The sequence below is a fragment of the Alligator mississippiensis genome, chromosome 4 (genome assembly GCF_030867095.1).
Source record: "Alligator mississippiensis isolate rAllMis1 chromosome 4, rAllMis1, whole genome shotgun sequence".
NCBI classification, from domain to species: domain Eukaryota; kingdom Metazoa; phylum Chordata; order Crocodylia; family Alligatoridae; genus Alligator; species Alligator mississippiensis.
In genome coordinates this window covers 243502073-243525603 of record NC_081827.1, presented here as the reverse complement: position 1 = coordinate 243525603, position 23531 = coordinate 243502073, and the positions used below count along the sequence as shown (strand labels likewise).

Genomic DNA, 23531 nt, shown 5'->3' with positions numbered 1-23531 from the left:
GCACTTAAACAAGTGCACTATAGGAACTAAACAATAGGTCACATTTGCTCAGTCTCTTGAGCAATTTGTAAATAGTTTATTATACAATTCTGAGACTTAAACATACTGAATGTCTGAAAACATTGGCATGTTTTCCCCCCACAGTAATAAAGACTTGCTTACAAAATTATAGTCCGTTGTTTCCAACATGGAACTCTGTATTAACAAAGCTCACAAGACTTTGAAATGTAACCATAATAAAGAATTAGACTTTAAGGCGTTACCATCTCGTTGTGCCAAGATATCAAAAAGTTTATACACTTCCCTGCTGTTGGTGAATCATATTCATACCCATTTCAAGTTAGCACCTGCAATCTGCTTTATAAAAAAACCTCCCAGACAGTAGAATATTAGATAATTTTCTTAGACTTGTGTAGATATAAATTGTAATTGCTTCTTTTGGAGTCTCTTCAGTCTTGGAAGTGAAGAACAGTATTTTGAAAACCCACAATCCTGCTAGTATAATTTCAAGTATGGTGTCAACAGAACATGAACTCAGAGCCTTAGGGGCAGGGGATTCTCTAAAAGCAAAAACGATTGGTCTTGGTGTGCTCTTGGCACTCATGTAGCCTCTTGAGAGTAAACAACTGTAAATACACACGGAGGCTGCTTGTTAAGTTTCTTCAGTGATACCAGTCATGAGTCAATGCTGAGGTCATGAAAGCTTCATGTTACCCATTTACATCTAGTCTAAATTTAAAGGATTCAATCCATCTTTTTTCCTACCTTTTCCAAAATAACCAGCCACTGAAAAAGGTAGTTAAGCAAACAAATCCAACACCTTTTGCCTTCAATATACATAATAAAGTTTAAAATGGATTAGTTACAAAATATACATATATACATTAATATAAAGCATACAAATTAGTCATGACTGTAAGGGCACACTGAAGACATCATTGCCTGCTCTGTCCATTCATTGTCAGCTCATACCTGCAAAAGACAAGCCAGCAAGGATTATTGTTTTTGAAAACGTGCCCTGTATTTGAAAGAAGCACCTTTTCCCAACCTTTTAGCCAGCCCCTAAACTAGACTGAACACCATGGTCTATGTACTTTTAACAAATGCACTCTACAGGGTGCTTGAATTCTTCATTGCTTATTTCTGTAGACAACACAGCAAAGAACAGTGGAAACGGAGGAAGAAGTGGTTTTGCAGGTGTATACAGCAGTGCCTCCTTATTCTCTGTTGAACTCTCTTGCCTTGCAGTTTTTCAATGAACTTGACAAAGGTTAGGCCATGAGTGTGTTGAGACCACTGCCTATTATCCTTGCAAATACTGTCCCTATGCTCCTATCTGTATAACTGTTTGTCTCGCATATAGATTGTAAGGCACCTGGTATTTCATCTAGCACAATCTGACTGGGCCTTTAGGAACTGTGTGTTAAAGTTAGATATTCATTTTTGGAGCAGCTGGGGAAGAAAAGCCTGAATCCACTAACTTTAGGGTTCGGTAGAAACTCTAGAACAAGAGGCTGCCTATTTCACTGAAAATGCAGATATAAGCAATCTTGGAAGGTATCAAGACAAGAACTTACCATTGTGAGAAGCCTTTGATTATATCTTCTTTTGACAAATCAATCCGTACCTTTAAAAAGTAAGTCATATTTTATAACTAACATTCAACTTGCAAGTCCACTAGAAAAGTTTAAAATGGGTCCTTGTTACTACTGCTCTTCTCCAGTCAGTTCTAGTTAAAGTTCTGGAAGTACAGCCCAGATTAAGGAGCTGAGCTTGAAGTCTTTTAGGAGCACAGCACTGAAGATCAGGGATAGTACAGCTAATTGAACATTTCCCTTTAGGATGGTTTTCAAAATGAAAAATTTACCATCCGCAAAATGTAAGTTTTTGTCAGAAAATGTTGATTTATCATCAGGAAGTCACTCAAGTCCACAGCTCCCCTACTCCTCAGGAGTTTTCTGGGGAGCCCAGGTTTCCAAACTCACCAGCCAGAGACCCCAAAGAATATATTTTGTTTTAGAAATGCTGAAAAACACCCTGGCTGCCAGAATTTCTCAGTGTTTCTGAGATGAAATAGTGTGGAATATTTCATGTGTGCCATGAAAAATATCTGTCAGGGTGGGGGTGGGGGGGTCTTAATTTGAGATGAAAGCAGAAAAAGCACTTTTGTTTCATTTGCAGAAATGAAATCCTGAAGTGAAATCCAATTAGCTTTACTGATCAGTCCCATGCCCTGGTACTGCAGTTCAACAGTGAGCAAGGTCTCTCAAATATGGTACAGTGAGCAAGACAGTTTTAAATAAGTATTATAGAGAATTCAGATATTAATGGTTGCACAGGTAGCATTTCAGGTTTAACATGTATGACACTGAACAATAAATATTTGATGGTTTAAACTTACTTTTCCAAGTTCCTTTCTCTCATGTGAAATGAATGGCCTGCTGTTTTTCACTGCAATGTCTAGTTTCCGTTTCCTAATGTCTTCCAATGATTCAAAAAATTCAAATCTTAAAAAAAAAGAGTTTTAAAAGTGTGAACAAACAAGAAACTAGGATCAGAGCAGAATGAGTGTCAGTGGCTACCACAAACTAGTCTTGCAGGGATGCAGCACAGTTCCATCCTACAGGATCTCTCTCACCCCATTCTCATTAAGAAATTAGGCAACTGTGGCGTCGATGCCTACATGGTGAGATGGGTCACAAATTGGCTGGAGGGCCGCACCCAGAGAGTGGTGGTGGACGGGTATTTTTTGACCTGGAGGGATGTGGGCAGTGGGGTCTTCCAGGGCTCGGTCCTCGGGCCCATACTGTTCAACATCTTCATCATCGACTTGGACGAGGGGGTGAAAAGCATCTTGTTCAAATTCGCAGGTGACACTAAGATGTGGGGAGAAGTGGGCATGCTGGAGGAGAGAAACAGGCTGCAACTAGATCTGGACAGGTTACAGGGGTGGGTGGATGAGAACAGGATGAGATTCAATACTGACGAGTGCAGAGTGCTGCACCTGGGGAGGAAGAACCAGCAGCATACCTACAGGCTGGGGAGCTCCCCTCTCGTCAGTGCAGAGGCAGAAAAGGATCTTGGAGTCATTATTGATGCCAAAATGAACATGGGCCGCTAATGTGGGGATGCAGTCAGGAAGGCCAACCGCACCTTGTCATGCATCCACAGGTGTATCACAAGCAGGTCCAAGGAGGTGATCCTCCCCCTCTATGTGGCACTGGTCAGGCCCCAGTTGGAGTACTGCGTCCAGTTCTGGGCACCGCACTTCAGGAGGGATGTGGACAACATGGAGAGGGTCCAGAGGAGGCCACCCGCGTGGTCAAGGGGCAGCGGGGCAGGCCCTACGAGGAGAGGCTACAGGACCTGAACCTGTTCAGCCTCCACTAGAGAAGGCTGAGGGGGGATCTGGTGGTCATCTACAAACTGGCCAAGGGGGACCAGCAGGCATTGGGGGAGTTCCCCAATGCCTACCGGGAGTAATGAGGAACAACGGTGCCAGAAGTTGATGGAGAGTAGATTCAGGCTAGATACCAGGAGGAACTACTTCACAGTCAAGGCAGCTAGGACCTGGAACCAACTTCAAAGTGAAGTGGTGCTCGCTCCTACCCTGGGGGTCTTTAAAAGGAGGCTAGGCAATAACCTAACCGGGGTTGTTTGACCCCAGCGCTCTTTCCTGCCATGGTGGGGGGTCGGACTTGATGATCTGCTCAGGTCCCTTCCAACCTGACCAACTATGAAACTATGATAGTCTTTCCACTACACAGTGAATTGTGCCCATAGCTTGCGAACTTTACTATGCATGCTTCAAAGCAAATCCTGACTACCCTGTGTGAACAGAGCAGTTTACACTAGGTGAGAAGACTCATCACACTTCCATAGACAAGAATGGGCTGGATTCTCCAGTGAAAAGGGAGAACATTTCTATTGTCAGCACTTGCTAAGGCTAACAGGTCTCAAATCACCGGGAGAACATACCTTGTGAGGATGATAAGATTTTTTTTACCACAGGCAATAAAGGAAGACTTGCATCTGGGATGAACTGTCACTTACGGACATCTCTCTCTAGTCTACAAATCGGGAGGAGTTAGTTTTGACACGGCTCAGAAATGTTCTCATAAGTCAGGGTTGTAATGCAATGCAGGGTGGTTTGGAAATAACAAGCAAAGCAGTATTTAACTCATTACAGGAGAGAACAGATTCCAGGAAAGGACGGGAGAAACCATGTCTAACAGCAGTGGTGTTAGCAAGGTGTTTATGGAAACCAGCTGATGATGGGGTTGGAAGAGGTACGTCCCCAACTTCATAAACAGTAAACACCAAGGATAAAATTTCTCAGTAGTGATTGATTTTGAGTGCCTTAAAAAGGGACCACCCTTTTCAGGAAGTGCCAGGCACCTTCCAGTTGTCACACTGAGCAGCAGAAAAGTTGAGGCTTGACCCAAGGTCATTTGTCACTTCTAGGGCTAGATTTTGAAAGTAGTTGCCTTGAGTCACTGCTTTTAAATCACTGATCGGCAGGGCCCCATGCAAGGTAATCTAAGGGGGAAAGGTGTCCGAGAGTGTGGCTTATACATTAGAAGGGACCATATTACGGCATACAGCAGGCTATTTTGATGTGAAGGAAGAATAGGAAGTGCTGCAAGAGGTCGGCCTGGCTAAACTCTTTAATGAACTGAAACTAAGAAAGGAATCTTACAAAAAAGTGGGAACTTGGTCATGTTACTAGGAAGGAAAAGGAAAGGAGTATAGCAGGGGCATGCAGGGAAAAAGTTAGGAAGGTCAAGGCACAGATTGAGATATAGGTAACAAGGGACAGAAGAGGCAACAAAAAAAAAGCAATCCACAAGTGTGCTGCAAGTAAGGTGAAAGCCAGGTGGCAGTGTAGGTCTCTTCCTAAATGCAGAGGGCAATCTAATCATGGATGATGCAGAGAAAGTTGAAGTATTTAATGCCTCCTTTACTTCGGTCTCCATGAAAAAGGTCCACTATCAGATGACAGTTGGCAGGAAGACTATAGAAGGAGATGAATCAGGCTAGAGTAGGGAAAGAACAGCTCATAAATTATTTAGAAAAGCTGGGCCAGACAAGACCCATCCTAGAGTACTCAAGGAATTGCCTGTGGTATGTGCATGACCGCTGGCTATTGTCTTTGAGAACTCGTGGCGGTCAGATGAGGTCCCAAATTAACTGAAAAAGAGCAATTATAGTTTCCATTAAAAAAAAAAAGGAGTGGGGTGGGAAGCAGGATCTTGGGGGGAAGGGGTTAAATCAGTCAAACCTCAACACCTAGAAAGATTAAAGAACACGTCATCAAGGAAACCTACAGCATAATGAGGTCAGGAACAGCTAAAGTGGATGTGTCAATGCTTGACTGACCGGATTTCCTTCTCTGACAAAGTGACAGGTTTTGCGGATAGTGGAGGGGGAGCAGTGGATATGATATGCTGCAACTGTACTTCAACAAGGATTTTAACATACTCATCCATGATATTAGTAAGCTAAGAAAATAGTCTGGACAACAGTACTATAAAGGTGGATTTATAACTGGTTGGATCATTGTGCACCACCAATGGTTCAACGTCTAGTTAGGAAGAGAGAGATGTGTATCAGGTCAGGTTCCTGAGGAATCTGTCCTGGATCCAGTACTAATGGAGGATTTGGACTGAGTACACAGGTTGCAGGTCTGCAGAGGACACTAAACTGTGTGAGGTTGCAGCCACTTTGGAGGATGGGATTATGATTCAGGAATGACCTTGATGAATTGGAAAGATGGTCCAAAATAAATGAAATTTAACAAGGGCAAATGCAAAAGTCCTGCACTTGAGAGAAGAGTCACATGCACAAATACAAAATGGGGAACAACAGGATCAGCTGCATTACTGTAGAAAAGGGCCTTGGGGCTGGGGGTAGAGGTTATAGTGGACGGCAAAATAAATGAGTCAGAAAAAATAGCATAGTTGGTTATATTAACAGAAGCATAAAAGTGTCACTTGCAAACCAAGAGAAATGATTCTTCCCCTCTATGCAGCACTGGTTAGGCCTCACCTGGAATACTGCATCCAGTGTTGGGCACTTCATCTCAGTAAAGATATACACAAGTTGGAAAGGATCCACTGGAGAGCAATGAAAATGATTACAAGTGGAGGAAACATGAAAGACAAGGAAAGGCTAAAAGAACTGGGATTCTTTAGTCTTGAAAAGACAAAATAGAGGGGGATTTAATAAGTCTTCAAATACACAAAGGATAAGTTATAAGGATGGTGGTGATAGACTATTCTTTTGTGGCCACAGGGGACAATACAAGAAGTGTCTTAATTTGCAGCAACGGAAATTAGGTTGCATATTAGGAAGGACTTTCGTACTATAAGGGTAGTTAATTGTTGGAACAGGTTACTTATGGAGATTGTGGAATCTCCACCCCTGGAAGCTTTTAAACGCAGATTAGACAGACACTTGACTGGGATGCTTTAGCCCTGGATGATCCTGCTGTCTGCAGGAGACTGAACCAGATGACATGATAAGGTCTGCTCCAGCCCTACTTTGCTGTGATTCTAGGATTTTACCCCTCTATTTTTCAGCGCCATTGTGTGACCCTTTACAAGGGCCTGTTAAGGTCCCTTCCTGTCCAATGATCCTGAACCTGAAAAATATGGTAATGGACCACTCTCAAAAGGAGGATCTTTTTATAGTACTGTTTTTGGATTGTGGGAAGGTGCCAGAGGCAGCCCCGGGCATCAGAAAAAGGGTTTGATTAATGAGGGGTAAGTTGATCTGGTGTACAAGAGGAAAGAGACCACTGCCTGGTAGAAGACTTGCATGCAAGGAGACTGGGAGGAGAAAAACATGCCTGCATGCAAAGAGGCGAACAAGAAACCTTTGGCTTCTCCTAGAAATTGGACAGACAGGAGAGAAAGCAGTCCAGAACCAGAGGAAGGGAATTGCATGCATGGCCAGGAACCAACCTACGTTTTGGTCAGTTCCAGCCATTTAGAGCCATTTTTGTAGAGGACCTGCGAAGTTTTGCATGATATAGTCCTTTAGGTATAAAGTACACATGCAACTCTCTGGCCCATTTCATTAGGCAGAGTTCATGCTAAAGGCAGTAAAATGATGATCAGTTTAATCCTTCTCAGTATCACCGTCCATCTCTTCCTAATATATTCCAACAACGATTGTACAATTATGTTGGACTTACTTCTCATCGTACTGGGGGTTCAATGTTTTTTTCTTAACAGTAGTCTTCTTTCTGCCTGTCCATCTTTTATCTGGAAGCAGGTAGATGCGGACATATGGATCTATTCCACGGGTAGAACATTGTATCAGGTTCCTGACGAAAGAAAAATAAATAGTCTACGTTGATACCATGTGATCCACAAGCTCTGAGCTAGACATGCTAGTCCAGCCAAATTTTCACAGATTCAGGGACAAACGATTAGCTTCCATCCCAACCCCCAAGATAAGAAAGATCTCAGGTCTTTCAAATTGAATTATATACAACTTGAAGTCAATTTAAATTTGAAGCAGGTGGTTGCTGGATGCTTGAAACTTTTGAAAAATGAGGCTACTTCCAAGATTTTTAACCATAGATATAAACAGCTAATTTTTAGGCATTTATTTTTCAAAACCTAGACTTCTTAATTTTAGGATAGCCAAGGCAGGAGCCACCCAAAGAAGTCAGGGAAGAAAAGAGTCTGGGTGGTGGGATGCAATGTTGCAGTCCATGCTCAACTCTGTGTATTTATTCCTATCACAGGATAGTGAAATAAATGGAACATCAAATGGATCAGATATAGCAATTCCCATGTTCCTGAGTCTAGTAAAACTGTATAGCTAAGAGTCAGCAAATGTTACCATCCCTTGGCAATATTTGCTGCGCTATGCTATATAGCCTGTATGTGTTATGTACATTTAATAAAGTCACAGTGAAGTATTAACACATATAAGGAAAACATGCCTCCATTTAGATCATAGGCAGATACAAAAAAAAAAAGTTACCTGCAACCATTTATCATCACAATGAGACTCTGCCGCAAAGAAGCATATCTCACAGTAACATGAATCTCTCCCAAAGGCACATCCACTTGGTTTGTTCCACTGTAAGACACAGTCGGCATCTTTTAAAATGCAATGGGATGCATGCAACAAAAGGTATGTGCAGAGGGGTGCGTATTAGGAGATCTACCAGTTGACAATGCATTTTCAATTGAAAAAGTGACAATAAGGGGGGGGGGGAAGAAGCTAGCCATGCACCAAGTTTCACAGCCCATCCTCTTGAGAAACTCGAACCCAAGTTTCAGAACATAAAACGATGCTGCTTGAGCTTTCCCACGTTTTGCTCCCATTAGCCCTCTACAGGATAACGCCAGAAACGGTCAGAACACTTCTTGTACCAGCGCCTGCTCTTGTAATGAACACAGCATAGGAATGATTATAATAATGTGTCTCCATAAAGCGTTTGGATGCCCACTTCTTGTACATGTACTCTTTTAAGTATGGCATAATGCAACCCATGTCACTTTGTCTCCCTCCTGTAAGCTAACTCGCTACCCAACAGAAGATATGGTGCATCCCTTAGAATATTATTGCAATTGTAACAGGCTACCTCAAGAACTTGTGAAAACTTCATCCTTGAAAGTTTTCAAGAGCAGGTTAAACAGACACTTGGGTGGGATGGTTTAGTCAGGAAAGCTCCTGCCATGAGCACGGGCTAGACTAGATGACCTTGTGAGGTCCCTACCAGCTCTACTTTCTTACTTTCCTATATAGTTCCCAAGACCCGGGTATTATCCTATAGCAGGAACACTTAGAAAATATTCTTGTTTCAATGTGCATTACACAGAAACACTGTCAAAGGCTAGACTGAACAGCTGGAACTGGTTTGATATTTATTTGACTGAAAAGAACCTTCCTTCTTTACATTCAAATGGTTAAAGTATCTCAAAAGGGAATTAATTGTCCGAAGTCACACTGCACGAATGCACAGGTGCCTACAGACTTCTGTAGGACAGGAAGACCCATGTTGAAGGCAGAACTGATCAAGTTAACTTCCAGAAAAGCATTTTCAGGCCTTAGAAAGATTTACCTTACTCCTTTACCGCTGTTGGACTAAAACATTTATGCACGTTCTCTGCTAAATCCGTTAGGAGCCTGGGGTCTGCACTCCTTACTCCGTACGCAGTCTGCAAAAACAATATGCATCTAGTAAAATTTAGACTTAAGATACATACTTGTGCAGGTCTGGATTGGTGCGACTTAAATCAAAGCAGGAAGAAGGAAGAGAACCCAGTGAACCGATACTGGGGGCCAGCCCGAGTTCCTGCAGAGCTGGCATCGAGGGTGCTGGTAGTATCCTTGCGTGTAGGGTCGCTGGTGGTTGGGGTTCCAGATTTTGTGCACCTGCTGGCTCAATACAGTCAGCGGCAGTGTCCTTCACTGGGCCTGCCAAGTTCTCATGTGCAGTAAGGTCTGCATTGCTCTCCTTCCTCACTGGTTCAGCTTCCGGCACTGCAGAATTTTTGGTCACCTGGGGTATTTTGGAGGCTTCTGTTTTTGGTGGAGGGAAATATTTGGCTTGGTTTCCACCCTTCTCTGCAACAGGTACAGGAAGCTGCTTTAAGGCATTTACACCAGAAGAGACACTTAGTGGATCAGGCTTCTCGATGTTCAAGACCTAAGAACCAGGAGGTGCAGAAATCAACTGTGGGTGCTTAATGCCAACATTACAGCACATAATCCTTTGGGATGGTTATCACTGACTTCAGAGAGGAGCATGGAAATCAGACATAAATGGTGAGGCCCTTGCTCTATCTCACTATAAACTCTTTCAGTGACCTAAAAAATCCCCTCTTATTTCTACTGCTTTATTCTTATAAGGGAATCACCAAATCATAGAAAACGAGAGTTAGAAGGGACCTCAGGACATCATGTCTAGTCCTATCCCCTGCTCAAAGCAGGACCAGCCCCAACTATATCATCCCAGCCAAGGCTTTGTCTAGCTGGGTCTTAAAAACCTCCAAGGATGGAGATTGCATCACCTCTCTGGGTCACCTGTTCCAGTGTTTTACTACCCTCTGAGTGAGAAAATTCTTCCTAATATCTAACCTAAACCCCCCCCTGCTGCAACTTGGTACCGTTGCTCCTTGTTCTGTCATCTGCCCCCACTGACAACAGTCCGGCTCCATCCTCTTTCAAACCCGCTGCAGGGAGCTCAAGGCTGCTATTAAATCCCCACTCGGTCTTCTCTTCTCCAGACTAAATAATCCCAGCTCCCTCGGTCTTTCCTCATAAGTCATGTCCCCCATCCCCCAAACCATTTTCATTGCCCTCTGCTGGACTCTCCAATTTGTCTGCACTCTTTCTGTAGTGGGGGGCTCAAAACTGGACACAGGACTCCAGATATGGCCTCACCAGTGCTGAATCAAGGGGAATAATCGCTTCCCTTGACATACTGGCAACACTCCTACCAATGCAGCCCAGGATGCTGTTAGCCTTCTTGGCAACAAGGGCACACTGTTGGCTCATATTCAGCTTATTGTCCACTGCCACCCCCAGGTCCTTTACTGCAGAGCTGGTGCCCAGCCAGTCACCCCCAGCCTGTCCCGGTGCATGGGATTGTTCTGTCTTAAGTGCAGGACTTTGCACTTGTTCTTATTGAACCTCATAAAATTTCTTTTGGCCCAACCCTCTAATTTATCTAGGTCACCCTGAATCCTAGCCCTACCCACCAGCGTATCTACTACTCCCCACAGCTTGGTGTCACCTAGGTTTGTAGTGTAGACTCTGAACTGGAACTCAGGAAATTGGATTTCAGTTTCCAGTTCGTATTACAGACCCCCCGAGTGCATGCAAGGAAGTAAATCATCTTCTGATACCATTCGCCATCTGTAAACAGGGGTATGCTTCTTGTTTCCTACCCTTTGTTTCTCTAATCAGGACTCTGGGGCAGGCACTGATCTCTTGTTATATGTCTTTATACAGATCCAGCTCATCTATGGTTGCTTCAGTAATACTAATATTAGTATTACTATATTGTAGCCAAAGCTACAGAGGGTGCATCTACACATTGCAATATGGTGACGTTGCTACAGCACCGTGCTTTAGTACTTCCTTTTGGAAGTACTACAGCATGGTGCACTATGGGTGGTTACCGCACGGCGCACAGTTAGATTTCGCTGCTACGTCGCCGCAGCAGCGCACTGTACTGGGGGACTGCGCCGCTACGGTGACATAGCTGGCAATCACATGTAGACCCCCGTGATTACTACATCGCTGTAGAGCGCTGTACGGTGATGTAGCGCGTCGCTACAGGGTGACATGCAGACACACCCAAAGTGTTTAAAAATTGCCTTGGCTATAGTTGGGGTGGCAGTGGGGGAGTGCATTTGGTGCTTAATCTCCCACATGTAAATCCAGGCCTTTATAAGTGGTTAAAATTTTCCCTAATTTTAATGGTGCTGTTGATCATTTATTTAGGTTTTAAGCATGTGTTTTAAGGCTCTAACTTTAGGCCTTTTCTTGGTAATTTGCTTCACTTATAAGGATACTGATCTGCAGCTTTAGGACTCCTGACTTTTAACAAACTTCCCAGGAAAAACTCCAAACCCTAAACGAGGATGAAATGCCACCACCGTATTTTGGGAGAACTGGTTTCTTTTGGGAACGCAAGGGACAAAGAGGAGAAGCCAGCCTTACACGGAGCTCAGTTGTGGCTCTGGAGTGGTGATCACAACATCATCATTTTACACCCTCGCCTTCCAGGTAAATGATAATGCATGTCAGTGGACTCTGTACATTTGAAAAATGGTCAGCAACAATTTATTCGGTGGGGCAGGGCAAGAATTCATGGCATGCAAGTTCTGTCTTCTCTACACCAGTTCTTGAATTTGCCTGCGGTTAGGAAACCCAATCTGTTTGGTTTGCTATTACCTTACAGGACAGATTCAGTTTCCGTGGAGCTGCACATCAAAGTTGCAACTCTTGGCAGCGATACTGCCTTGTTGGTCAGGATGAAGTATTTTTAAAACAGCTATCTATGCTGGCACTGGAGTAAGGCTTGACTAGTTTCCTTCAGTGACATGCGGGGGAAGCAGGGGAAATGCAAGAGAGGACAACTTACCCGCAGGACGAGTTTCATCTTAATAAAGCTGTCTGGGCTGGAGTGATCCAGCTGAAATCTCTGATCAAGAGTCATCTCAGGCTCCTTCAGCACTTGGGACATTGACACAACGAGGGTTCCCAGGGCGTTTTCCCGATCATCATCTTTTATCTGGAGGCAAGAGGTTTTGGTTAGCAGGCGAGCTGGGCCAGCAGCACACTGGCATGCAGCAAAGCCTGGAGTTAGACTCTGCTGCACAGAAACCAAGATGTGAAGCGAGTTCATCTTCTACAGAGCCTGCTGTTGCATGCGAGACTATTCAGATGATGCACGTAGGAGCTAAACCCACCCCAACCTGAGTGAGGGGGGACCCTTTGCAACAGCAATGGCACAGACATTTCTGCAGGGGATGTTCAGATCATGAATCTCAGCTCCCATCTCCCCAGGGAAAGAGCCATGAACTGCAGTCCAGTTATTAAAGCCAGAATTGTTGCACAGAGGAATGCCTGCACCTCTCTGCAGCACTGGAAGGAGTCCTTGCTTGCTTGCTCTGGGTTGAGCTCCTTCCTCCTAAGGGACAGACCTGGGATGGCATCTACCCTACTCTGGAAGAGGTGATGTTTATACATCTAATAGCAACCTGCTTAAGCAGCCTGAATTGCCTTTGTAGCTCTGAAAAAAAAACCAAAGTGATTTTGGAGCATCAGCACACCCCAGCCCAACAGGGCATTAGAGGAACGTAAATGCCTACTTCGGTGCCTGAACACAAGTTTTCCTTTATTGATAATTTACTAGAAGACATAGGGATCTGCTCTGAATCAGAAGAATCATCTGACCCAAGGGCCTGCAAAACATACATGTTCATAGCAAAATGCTTAGGTATTGCCCTGATCGCTGCCAGAGATCCCTTCTATTCAAATATGACCAAACATGTAACGTGTTCATTTTACTGTGCAGCGGGCAGCAACTAAACAGGCCTGGATGTCTATTCGTTATGTATACGAGCAGTGTGTAAGGTATCGTGAGGAAGGTGGACATGGTGGGCCGGGTGCGGGAGGATGAATGGATGGGTTCTGAGAGCATGGGTTAGGAGAGGAGGAAAAGGTCAGAAACTGAAACTGGGTGATAAGGGCAGAAGATCCAGATTTTTTAATATCAGCAGTCAACTTGCCAGGGATTTCTGTGCCAGACCCATACCGCACTTCACAAAAACAAGGTGCCAAGTGCTGGGGAGTTCCTGAGCATGGTTCCAGCACAACTAGTATGGAGGCACAAGGTCCACCATCTGGTGACAGTCACTTCCACTACCAGTTCACCAGCACCAGCTCAAACTCAACCCTCCCGGCCCCCCTGCACTCTCCATGCTCATACTGAAGTGATTTTGCCTTGAAGCAGAATTGCACCTGATGTAAATTGGCACCTGAAATCATAACTCAAGTGGGGCAACTGGGGCAGCAGCCGTGGTCACCAGTTTAAGGGGCAGGAAAAAAATAGGAGCTGGTGCTGTAACCACACTACTGCATTGGTGGCACAGTGGTAGCCGGGAGTCGCTGCTGCTTCCCCGTGTTGCAGCTGCCCCAGGCACCCAGTTGCCTTGTTCTTCCTCTGCATAAAACCGTGTAAATCCAGACCAGGAGGCGGCAAAGCACCCTCTCTCACCTCCACGTGCAGGGACTGGGAGTGGGCACTGTGAACGAAGAACGTGAAAGCCTGGCCCCAGACAGGATCCTTGCGGAAACTGCAGGTCTGTAGGAAGAGAAGAGAAGAGGACTGGCAGCATTTTAGCTTTCTTCAGAGCTTCAGGTTCTACATAGACACCGGCACGGGCACAGGCAGCAGGATCACGCACGCTGCAAGCCGTCTTACAGGCAGGCTTTTGTGCAATGCCCGGGTCAGACACTTGCACAAAAGCCAAAGTCTCTGCCAGGTGCAGCACAAACAAGTTCTGCTATGCAGGTTAATGCTAAGACAGGTCAGGCAGGTTACAGCTTTCCATGAGCTGCAGCATCCTGCGCTTGCGGCCGAGCAGCATTCCTACCTGCCTTTCGAAACCGAGAATAAGTGCAGTGTTTCCCAATGGCCTTTCCACCAAGAGCAGCTCAGGGATTCCAGTGTAACGGGGGCGGAGGAAAGCATGCAAAATAATGGGGGGGAAGAGCAGGCAGGCTGCTCTCATGTGAACAAACTTAGGGATTCAACATTTGGTCTGATTTGTCGGGAAGCAAGAAATGAATTGATAAAAAAGAAAAATGCCTATGGGGCAGGAAGTAGACTGGACTGTGTTTCAGGCAGACTTTTATGTTTGATGGGAAGAGAAGGGAGACACCGAGTGACAGTGGGATTTTTATTATGAAGAAAAGATTAGTTTTTGTAGGAATTGGTTTCAGATGTAAAGGGGAGGGAAATATTTTGATGAATAAGGGAAGATACCAGATCGATGGGAGTGGAATAGCGAGTGAGTCGGGAGTCTGCTGACTCCTCACCGTATTGTGATGGGAGAACAAATTCTTTGCTGGGCCCATGGCACACATTAATCCTGAGGTGTAAAGGTGCTATTATACAAGTGATGACCCAGGGGAGGGGGAGGCAAAATAAAAGAAAACAACAGCGACAATAAATTGGGCTTAAATTTAGAGGGAAACTAAAATCATCTTCAAAGGGACACTCTTCTTCCACATGATCCGTAAACCACAGCGTTGCATTTGTAAGCATCTCCAACATATTAATAGCAGACACTTGTTTGTTTGCTGAATTTTTAGAAGTGCCTCACCTAAAAATGACTTTTTTAAGACAAAACAAAAGGGTGAAACAGCTCACCTTGCTTTTCTGAGTCTTGTTCCCCACAGTGAGCTGAGTGTAAGATGAAGGCTCTCGTTCCATTTTCTGCTATTTCCAATCATTCAACAAAAAGAAGAAAAAGACAGCTCTTGGCAATATGCAACCAGCAGTACAAACCCACCCCCACATTTGCTTATTTGCAACATTTAACTGGTGAACTGATGTTCGCTTTATTTTTACTTGTCCAAATCTGAGCTTAAAAAGCTAATTCTCACAGTCAATGGGAAGGAGGCAATTCGGAGGTTGAATTCCAGATCTGTAGGTGGTTTTGAAAACCTCACCCTAAATACTTAAAATAAAATGAAGCACTCTGTTTTTGGTTAGTAGGTCACCCCTTTAAGACACCTCTATGTAATGATAGGATCGCAGGAAAGCAGGGCTGGAAGGGACTTCGTGAAGTCATCCCTTCATCCCAGCTCAAGGCAGGATCCATCACCCACTAAACCACTGCAGTCAAGTGTCTGTCCAATTTGCTCTTAAAAACTTTCAGCAATCGAGAGTCTACATTTTCTCTGGGCAGCCCGTTCCAGCGCTTGACCATCCTCATAGCCAAAAAGTTCTTCCTAATCTCCAATCTAAATGCCCTCTCCTGCAGCTTGAGACCATTGCTCCTAGTCCTGTCCCCTAAATCCACAGAGTCTAATCTCTATTCTTTTTGCAAATGCCCTGCAGGTATTTAAAGGCTTTGATCAAATCCTATCCCACCCCCAGTCTTCTCTCCTCCAGACAAGATAATCCTAGTTCTTACAGAACACAAGGAAAGGCCCAAATCATATTATCCCATTTCATCAGGAGCTCAGGGAGGTGGGACATACGGAGTAAAGAAAGGTTACGGTAACAAAACAGCAGCCAAGCCATGTGCTAGCGGGAACATAGATGTAAGGTATCTTTTATGCCATTCTTAAGTAACTTTTCGTTTTGGATTCTCACATCTTTTTTCTGAACTTCAGTGACCCAAAGAGGTTCCAGCTAACATGCTGCTTCTTTGATCTTCTGTCCTTAAGGGCTCATAATCAAGATAGCGTTGTGCATTATAGATAGGGACCACTGGAATTTGCACCGGAAGCATGCTGCGCGGTGGCTCCTTTAATCTTGTAGTTTCCCCTGCAAGCCCCTCCCTTTCCTCCGCCCCCGGCTGCTGATTGGCAGAGCCCCGTCAGCCCTGCTGCTTTCTCCTGACGGCTGGAGAAAGCAATGAGTGGTGGGGCCTGTCCGTCAATCAGCAAGGGGGGCGGGGGAGGCACTTCAAGATTAAAGGAGCCACCGCACAGTGCACTTCTGGTGCAAATTCCAGTGGTCCCTAATGATAGGTGTATATAAATGACACTATTGATTGGGAGGGGAGGTTAAGAAAGAAGGGACACGAGGAAAAAGCAGGGGGACTCCAAGATGAACATGAGCCGGCAGTGTGACGAAGCCATCAGAAAAGCCAATGGCACTTTATCGTGCATCAGCAGATGCATGACAAATAGGTCCAGGGAGGTGATACTTCCCCTCTATCGGGCGCTGGTCAGACCGCAGTTGGAGTACTGCGTGCAATTCTGGGCGCCGCACTTCAAGAAGGATGCGGATAACCTGGAGAGGGTCCAGAGAAGGGCAACTCGTATGGTCAAGGGCCTGCAGACCAAGCCCTACGAGGAGAGACTAGAGAAACTGGACCTTTTCAGCCTCCGCAAGAGAACGTTGAGAGGCGACCTTGTGGCTGCCTATAAGTTCATCACGGGGGCACAGAAGGGAATTAGTGAGTATTTATTCACCAAGGCGCCCCCGGGGGTTACAAGAAATAATGGCCACAAGCTAGCAGAGAGCAGATTTAGATTGGACATTAGGAAGAACTTCTTCACAGTTCGAGTGGCCAAGGTCTGGAACGGGCTCCCAAGGGAGGTGGTGCTCTCCCCTACCCTGGGGGTCTTCAAGAGGAGGTTAGATGAGTATCTAGCTGGGGTCATCTAGACCCAGCACTCTTTCCTGCTTATGCAGGGGGTTGGACTCGATGATCTATTGAGGTCCCTTCCGACCCTAACATCTATGAATCTATGAATCTCAAAACAGAGATTTTCCAACACTCAGAAACCTGCCCAGGACTCAGTAAATCTCAGACATCACAGATGCGAATTCCCCAGAATGACGGTAGCATTTCCTGCAGGCACCTATGGCATGGGAAGATGTATCTGCTCAGTGAAGGATAGTTCCTTCCCAGGAGGGATAACACTGAGCCTCCAGCAAACTTCACAATCCATGACGGCAGCCTCCAACTAAGATAAAAAAGCAGGCCACCCCATGGGTCTTTGTTTCCCCACCTAAAATGGTTTTAATTAGGAAACACAGTGTATTCCTCACATCGGAGCCTAATCCCGATACAGAGAGACCACCGTAGGATGCTGTATGGTCAAGGAGAGGAAAGCTTTGCGACGCTCCCTCTGCCTACCTGTCATAGCAAAGGAAATGAAGCATAGACCAAAGCTCCCTGGGGAGTGGAAAAAAAGCAGAAGGATAAAAAAAAAAAAAGAGCTCTGGAAAAAGGAAGGTAAGTCTTCAGTACCCACCCGACGAAAAAAAGAAATATGCAAGCAGAAGCCTGAAATTAAGTAGGACCAAACCCAGCACAAATAGGAGTGCAGAAAACTTTATCCCAATTGCGCAATTCAGCATTTCTGAGATTAACTGCTCAATAGGGGAAGGCAGGAGGAGTTCACTCTGCTTGATAGCTGCATGGTTTGTCTGAGCTCAAGGAAAGCCAAGTGCTTTCCATATGCAACGTCTGCATTGCAAGAGAGAGCTGCACAGCGCTTGAGGAGCACAGGGAATCAGCTAGAGCAAAGCAAGATGAGGCAAGTGTGCCAGGATAGTGTGGAAACGTCCCCGGGTTAAGCTCGGTCCTAAATTGAGCAGGAGGCCAGCGGTAAGATCTGAGTAAGGGGATAATGTCCCTCCGCTGGCCAGCTGCCATTTTGGAATAACAGAGGCCTGGAAAGACTGACATGAAAGGACTGAGCACTGGAGATGAGTGCCACGAATTAGCCTGATGCCTGGCTTCCCTTTCTTGGTTAAAAAAATAATGATTAAAAATGAGCATTTTATTTTTGTCCCTCTCAGACCTGGCATAAATTTCAAAATGAAAACCAGAAAAACCAGCAGGCTGGTCCATCCCTGCAGATGCTAGTGTCGTACCAGGATGACTGGTTCAGAACAACAGTTATTTGGACCTCAATTCCTATCACAGTCAACGTATTTCCCCTTCACAGAAAGAAGCCCAAACTGTTAAAATACTGTGCAGCCCAGCATGTGATGTTGAAAGCACTGGGAAAATACAGTATGCATTGCATTTACCTTGAGGTACTTGTTGCCTTTGAACTTCTTTGCACCATATTCACCATTTGAATATTCAAACTGGTTTTTCTGTATCAGTAAAACACATTTTTCAATGGTTAGTGCCGGAATTTTTTTTTTAAAGTTAAAAGTAAAGGCTGCTCATTACTTCTCTACTTACTGGAAGATTGCAAGCACTGTCCAAATACACTATTAATATTGCTGTGGCGAGACCATTCTTATCCTGTAACGGTCAGTAAAAACACACACGTTAATCGAGGACCAGACTACAGCAGAACCGAAATGCATGTGGTTTGTACTGACACACTGATGACAGACAACTTATCCATCTGTTCCTAAAACTAAGGCAGGGACAAATACATATTTGGGAGAGGGAGCCGTTACTCAAGACTGTGCATCAGCTGTTATGATGCGACTGCTATGGGATCATGCAGACCTAACAATACCAGCCATTTAAATCAGGGGTAGGCAACCTTTTCCAGCTGCAGGTGGAAGGACCCACCCTGGGTCAGAGGTGAGTGCTTGCACCTGACACTCATCCCCTGCAGCAGCAGAGGGAGAAAGCAGACAGCCAAAGCCCCCTCATCCACAGGCCAGATCTGACCTACAGCCCATAGGTTGCCAACCCCTGATTTCAATCACCCAAAAGTTAACCCAAGGGCAAAGTTGAATTGGTTTTGCTATGACTGTATCAATACTATATCATGCAGATGTAACAGCTGCACCATAAGAGCTTGCATCAGTACCCTTTGATATCAATATAATAGCAATATCCATCTATACCGGGGCGGGCAATTATTTCGAGCAGAGGGCTGCTTACTGAGTTTTGGCAAGCCATCGAGGGCCACATGACAGGCAGCCAGGGGCAGATAAATGTTAATTTTCTAAATTTTTTAGGGGCCCCACGGGCCAGATAGAATGGCCTGGTGGGTCGCATTTGGCCCGCGGGCCACATTTTGCCCACCCCGATCTATACCTTAACTGCTCTACAATGATTGAAAAGCTGGTGGAGAGCGGTAAGTCAGGACCAGTGGTTCTCAAACTTTTTAGACTCAAGTCACCCCTCAAAAATGTCTGCTCTTAGTTTTCTGTAGTTTTTTTTGACGACAGAAAAATAATAGAGCATTTTTTTCTATTACAAAGAACCCAAAGAGACCACTACAGGTCAGAAACCTTTTTTTTTTTTTAAACTATAGATTTTTTATTAGAAATCATTGGGTTCATGTGTGAATTGCATATGTACATTTAATCGAGCTAACAGTGTGGTATCCTGCGACACCCCTTACAGGACCTCAAGGCACTGTGGTTGAGAATCACTGGTTTAGGCACACAAATATCATCATTAAATACATACTACAGCAAGTGCAATTCTGGTCAGACAACTGTTGACTGATGAAACCAGGGACTAAAGAGAAATTGGATGTCAGCAGCCAAGTACAACTGGAGTGGCTTGTATCACTCATTCACTGCCAGGATATCTTGAGGTTTGGATTACTGCAAGGACTTTTCATGGCCCGAGGTCCCACAGGTGAAAGGCTCTGTTCTCTATTGCACATCTATTGATATGCAATTCACAGTGTCCAAGGAGTTCTCTCATTGTCAGACTTTCCGATTTCATCTTTAAATACATGGGGCACAACATGTACAGATTGATGAGAACATGATCTGATCTAATTAATCCAATTAGAGCTGGTGCAATTTTTAAGATGGGTACCAGACCTTACATTGTAATTGTAATACTATTTGAACCTTAAACATGAAGTTGCAAAGTTCAAAATGACTCTACTTCCTCTAAAAATAATTCTATTCCAGTGTACGACTCTAACTAACCCACAGCGTAGTTGTTCAAGCAATCACCTTAGAATCCTTTGCTGGAGCCCCTGATTGAGCGTGGGACTGAAATATATTCTTAATTGTACACACCGGCATTAGTCCCCTGCCGTTTCACAAAACAGAAAGCCCAGATATGCATTACACTGACTTGCCCTGCCCCTGACTGCAATGAAAGCACTGAAACATGTCTAAATTCCACTGAATTGTGGCAGAAGGAAATGACGTAACACAGGCGAGAGTGATTCAAGCTCGCTCATTGAAAGAGTATCACGATTTACAGCCGCGGCCCAAATCTAGTATCACTACAGGAGGTCAATTTATGCGACGTGTTCAGAGAGATCGCAGCTGTCAAACACTGCCAGATTTTAATTTCTTTGGCTTATCTGAGAATAATTGCGACTTGGATGCAAAGCAGGCTTAGTCTCGGGGAAATTTCACGTGGAAGCCTTGTCAAACAATGATAAGAGCCGAGGTATTTACTTTTGGCTCATGGTCTCACAGGCTCTTTTGCCAAGTAACTAAGAGCATCAGAAACAAATAAAACTCACCTCGCGCAGCTTTTCTCGGTCAGTCACTAATGAAAGCCACTCGAGCTTCAAGTGCAAGTGTCCGCTTGCTGTCTTACTTAAGGGAAACCACTAAATTAAAGAGAATAGAAGAATAATCTGACACCATGTAGTAAAGCATATATGTGTATGTCGCAATCCTTCTGTGAACGATGCGTGAGCGCCAACGGAAATTGTACTTTGAGCTCCTGAGCTGGAGTTATTTTTATGCAGAGATTTTTCTGCTAGAATCTATCCGGAAAGAAAGGTGAAACATAGAGACAGCATGCAAAACGTCTTAATACGGAGAACACTGAATGCTATCTGCAACGAACAGCAAGCACTGGATACTGGGCTAGCTCCATATTCTTACAATAGCATTCATTCCTTCAGAAACCCAAATGCTTTTAACAAGATTTATCTAGACACATGCACAAACATCCGGGACACCGTGTACGTACAACACAACTGCAAAAGAGCACCGTGGCCAAGACGCAGCTTTTCAAGCTTTATGAGTAAGTGTCTACTGAACTCCAGGAGGCGGCTGGCTGATTTCGTGGGCAGATCCCAGGCCGGCTGCCACGTTTGTGGGCTGAGCACGGCAGGACCCTTCATACCTCTGATTGGCCAAAGGCTCCAGCAGTCCCGCCCCTTCCCGCAGATTACCAGATGGCCCCAAGCTGCAGCTTAATTACCCTGATTAAGCCTGAGGAAGTCATTAATCCATGCTTAATAATGCATGGATTAATGGCTTCCCCAAGCTTAATTGCGGTAATTCAGCCACGGTTTTGGGCCAAGTGGCTTCCTGCCTTGCTGGTAAATTGTTTTGGGGGTTTTTTGCAGTAAGCCCGCTGTTTTTTGCAGGGCCTGCCTGATTTTGCATTTTCCGTGAAAATCACACAATTGCAAATTCAGTAGCTCCCTCTTTACGAGCAAAGCCAGAGCTGAATACATGCTTGTAAAAATAAAAGTTAGTAAAATAACCAACAAGCAGCACATCGGCAGAAAAGAGAAGACCAGAGTAGTTCATGGCATCATTATGTTTACAGCACTGGCCTTGAACAAGCTGCAATAAGAGGGTTGGGTTTGTTTTTTTACCTCATCAACGAGTTTGTCATTCATTACGTCCCCGAGGTTGATAAGCAGGCTGGAAGACAAGACATGAAAGGCATGTTTAAGTGAACAGCATATTCACGATGAGTGAGCAAAGAGATGGACTCCATTACAGATTTGTTACTGGGATAACTCCTTGTTAGGGTACCAAGAGCATCAAATTCATTTCACAAAGTAGACAGCATCCAACTGGGAGGACTTTACCCCAATAGATCTGAACATCCATAAGAGAAAGGCTCCAGTTGTTACTTCTAATCCTAAAAATTACTTTAAGGGAAGAAATTACATTTTTAAGAAAAACTCTACATATTTCACTGAGCAAACAGCTCTGAGCTGCCTCTAGCCTCAACTCTACAGGAAACTGGACAACTGAAAACACACAACACATCACATCCTACTGAAATTACGTTGATCACCTGCCCAGAAAGTCATCTTTATCTGGATCTTCATCATACAAGTCTACTTCTAAGTCCTGACCAGGCAATTCATGGACAACGAACTGCAGAAAAAACAAAGCAAACTAGTTTTAGATTAAAAATATATAAACATATGCAAGTGCTCCATTTGAAACAACCACAAGGACGCAGTGTTTCTCAAGCGCGTTGTGAAAGTGCAGACAAGTGGCAAGCTGCAGTCCAAAATGGCTCCCGTTGATAAGGACAGTTCGTTAGATGCTAATACATTTCAGCAGAAATATGACATCTTTATGAGATGGTAGCTTAAGTTGTAGTTAAAAGATGTGACCAGGAGCCTCCAACTAGTCAGGGTCATAACACTAGCCAGCCAACAGCCCCCCCACCAAGCCTTCCATCAGCTATTAAGGGGCAACTATTTTTGCAGCACAGTTTATATATACAATTGAATTTGGGTCTCCTCTCAAATCCACTCACTAAAATCCCATCAGGTAGCATGTTTTCAATTCTAACAACCGGCAATTCTAGTCGGTGGGAGCAAAGTAAAAAAGTCCACGTGGATGTCATGATAATACATGCTTGGTCATCGCCGGCTCTGGCATAGCAACCTGCCTATCCAGCAAAAACATACACACGTGCATGCAGACTTGATGCTACTGTCAGGAAAAAAGCTTGTAACCACAGCACGTGGTTGCAGCTTCTTACGCTACTAAAGTGGTTGATTCTATTAAGCAAGATTTTAATTAGCCGTGGGCAGTGTACCTCATCAGATCTGCTTGAGAACTGGCATGTCAATTCAGGGACCAAGGTAAAGTTTACTGTGTAAATTGGAGCTCATTTGATTAAGGGCTTCTTTGGTTCAACATGCGATCTGTTAACAAAGTAGCAAACAGTCTATCTGCTCCAAAGCGATTAGGCTGGGGAAGGGCCGAGGACAATTGCCCGCATCAATGACCCCCGTGTATAAGGCATGCATAACCTTTAGCTTCATCTAGTTCAGAAGACCACAGGATTCAGTACCTCGTAGACTTCATTCCAGATGGGATTAAGGTCTCGGGAAATGGTCCTGCTCCGGAACTGCACCACGCCAACACGAAGAATCGCGTAAGGGTCTGACTTCCCTCTAATGGCACCAAGGAAGCTGTCTTTTTGGACAAGGTTTTCGGCTTCTAGCAAATACACTCTCACCACTCCCTGAACGAAACAAGGCATTGCTAATCAGCCATGAAATCACAACCCCCTTGATAAGTACAACACACTGCCTCTGAAGCAAGCCATTTCTAACATTGATTCCAATGACCAGAAGGATCCGTCTGAATGGTATTTTGATGTAGTCCATTTTCTGTGATTGAGTTGGAACAC

The 23531-nt window shown here is 44.6% G+C and overlaps 1 protein-coding gene across 1 annotated transcript in view; it reads right to left on the bottom strand.

Annotated features, from left to right (window-relative positions):
* Positions 1-38: 38 nt before the first annotated feature.
* ESYT3 (extended synaptotagmin 3) overlaps positions 39-23531 on the bottom strand; it is a 57687-nt gene continuing 34194 nt past the window's right edge. The window contains exons 9-23 of the mRNA XM_059727443.1: positions 23190-23363; positions 22173-22255; positions 21742-21790; positions 20647-20736; positions 18426-18488; positions 18266-18334; positions 14915-14983; positions 13757-13843; positions 12119-12268; positions 9231-9673; positions 7999-8097; positions 7199-7330; positions 2402-2507; positions 1578-1627; positions 39-972 (exon numbers count right to left, since the gene is read on the bottom strand). Coding sequence (XP_059583426.1) covers positions 936-972; positions 1578-1627; positions 2402-2507; positions 7199-7330; positions 7999-8097; positions 9231-9673; positions 12119-12268; positions 13757-13843; positions 14915-14983; positions 18266-18334; positions 18426-18488; positions 20647-20736; positions 21742-21790; positions 22173-22255; positions 23190-23363 — 1701 coding nt within the window. The 3' untranslated portion in view covers positions 39-935. The remainder of the gene's footprint in view (positions 973-1577; positions 1628-2401; positions 2508-7198; positions 7331-7998; positions 8098-9230; positions 9674-12118; positions 12269-13756; positions 13844-14914; positions 14984-18265; positions 18335-18425; positions 18489-20646; positions 20737-21741; positions 21791-22172; positions 22256-23189; positions 23364-23531) is intronic.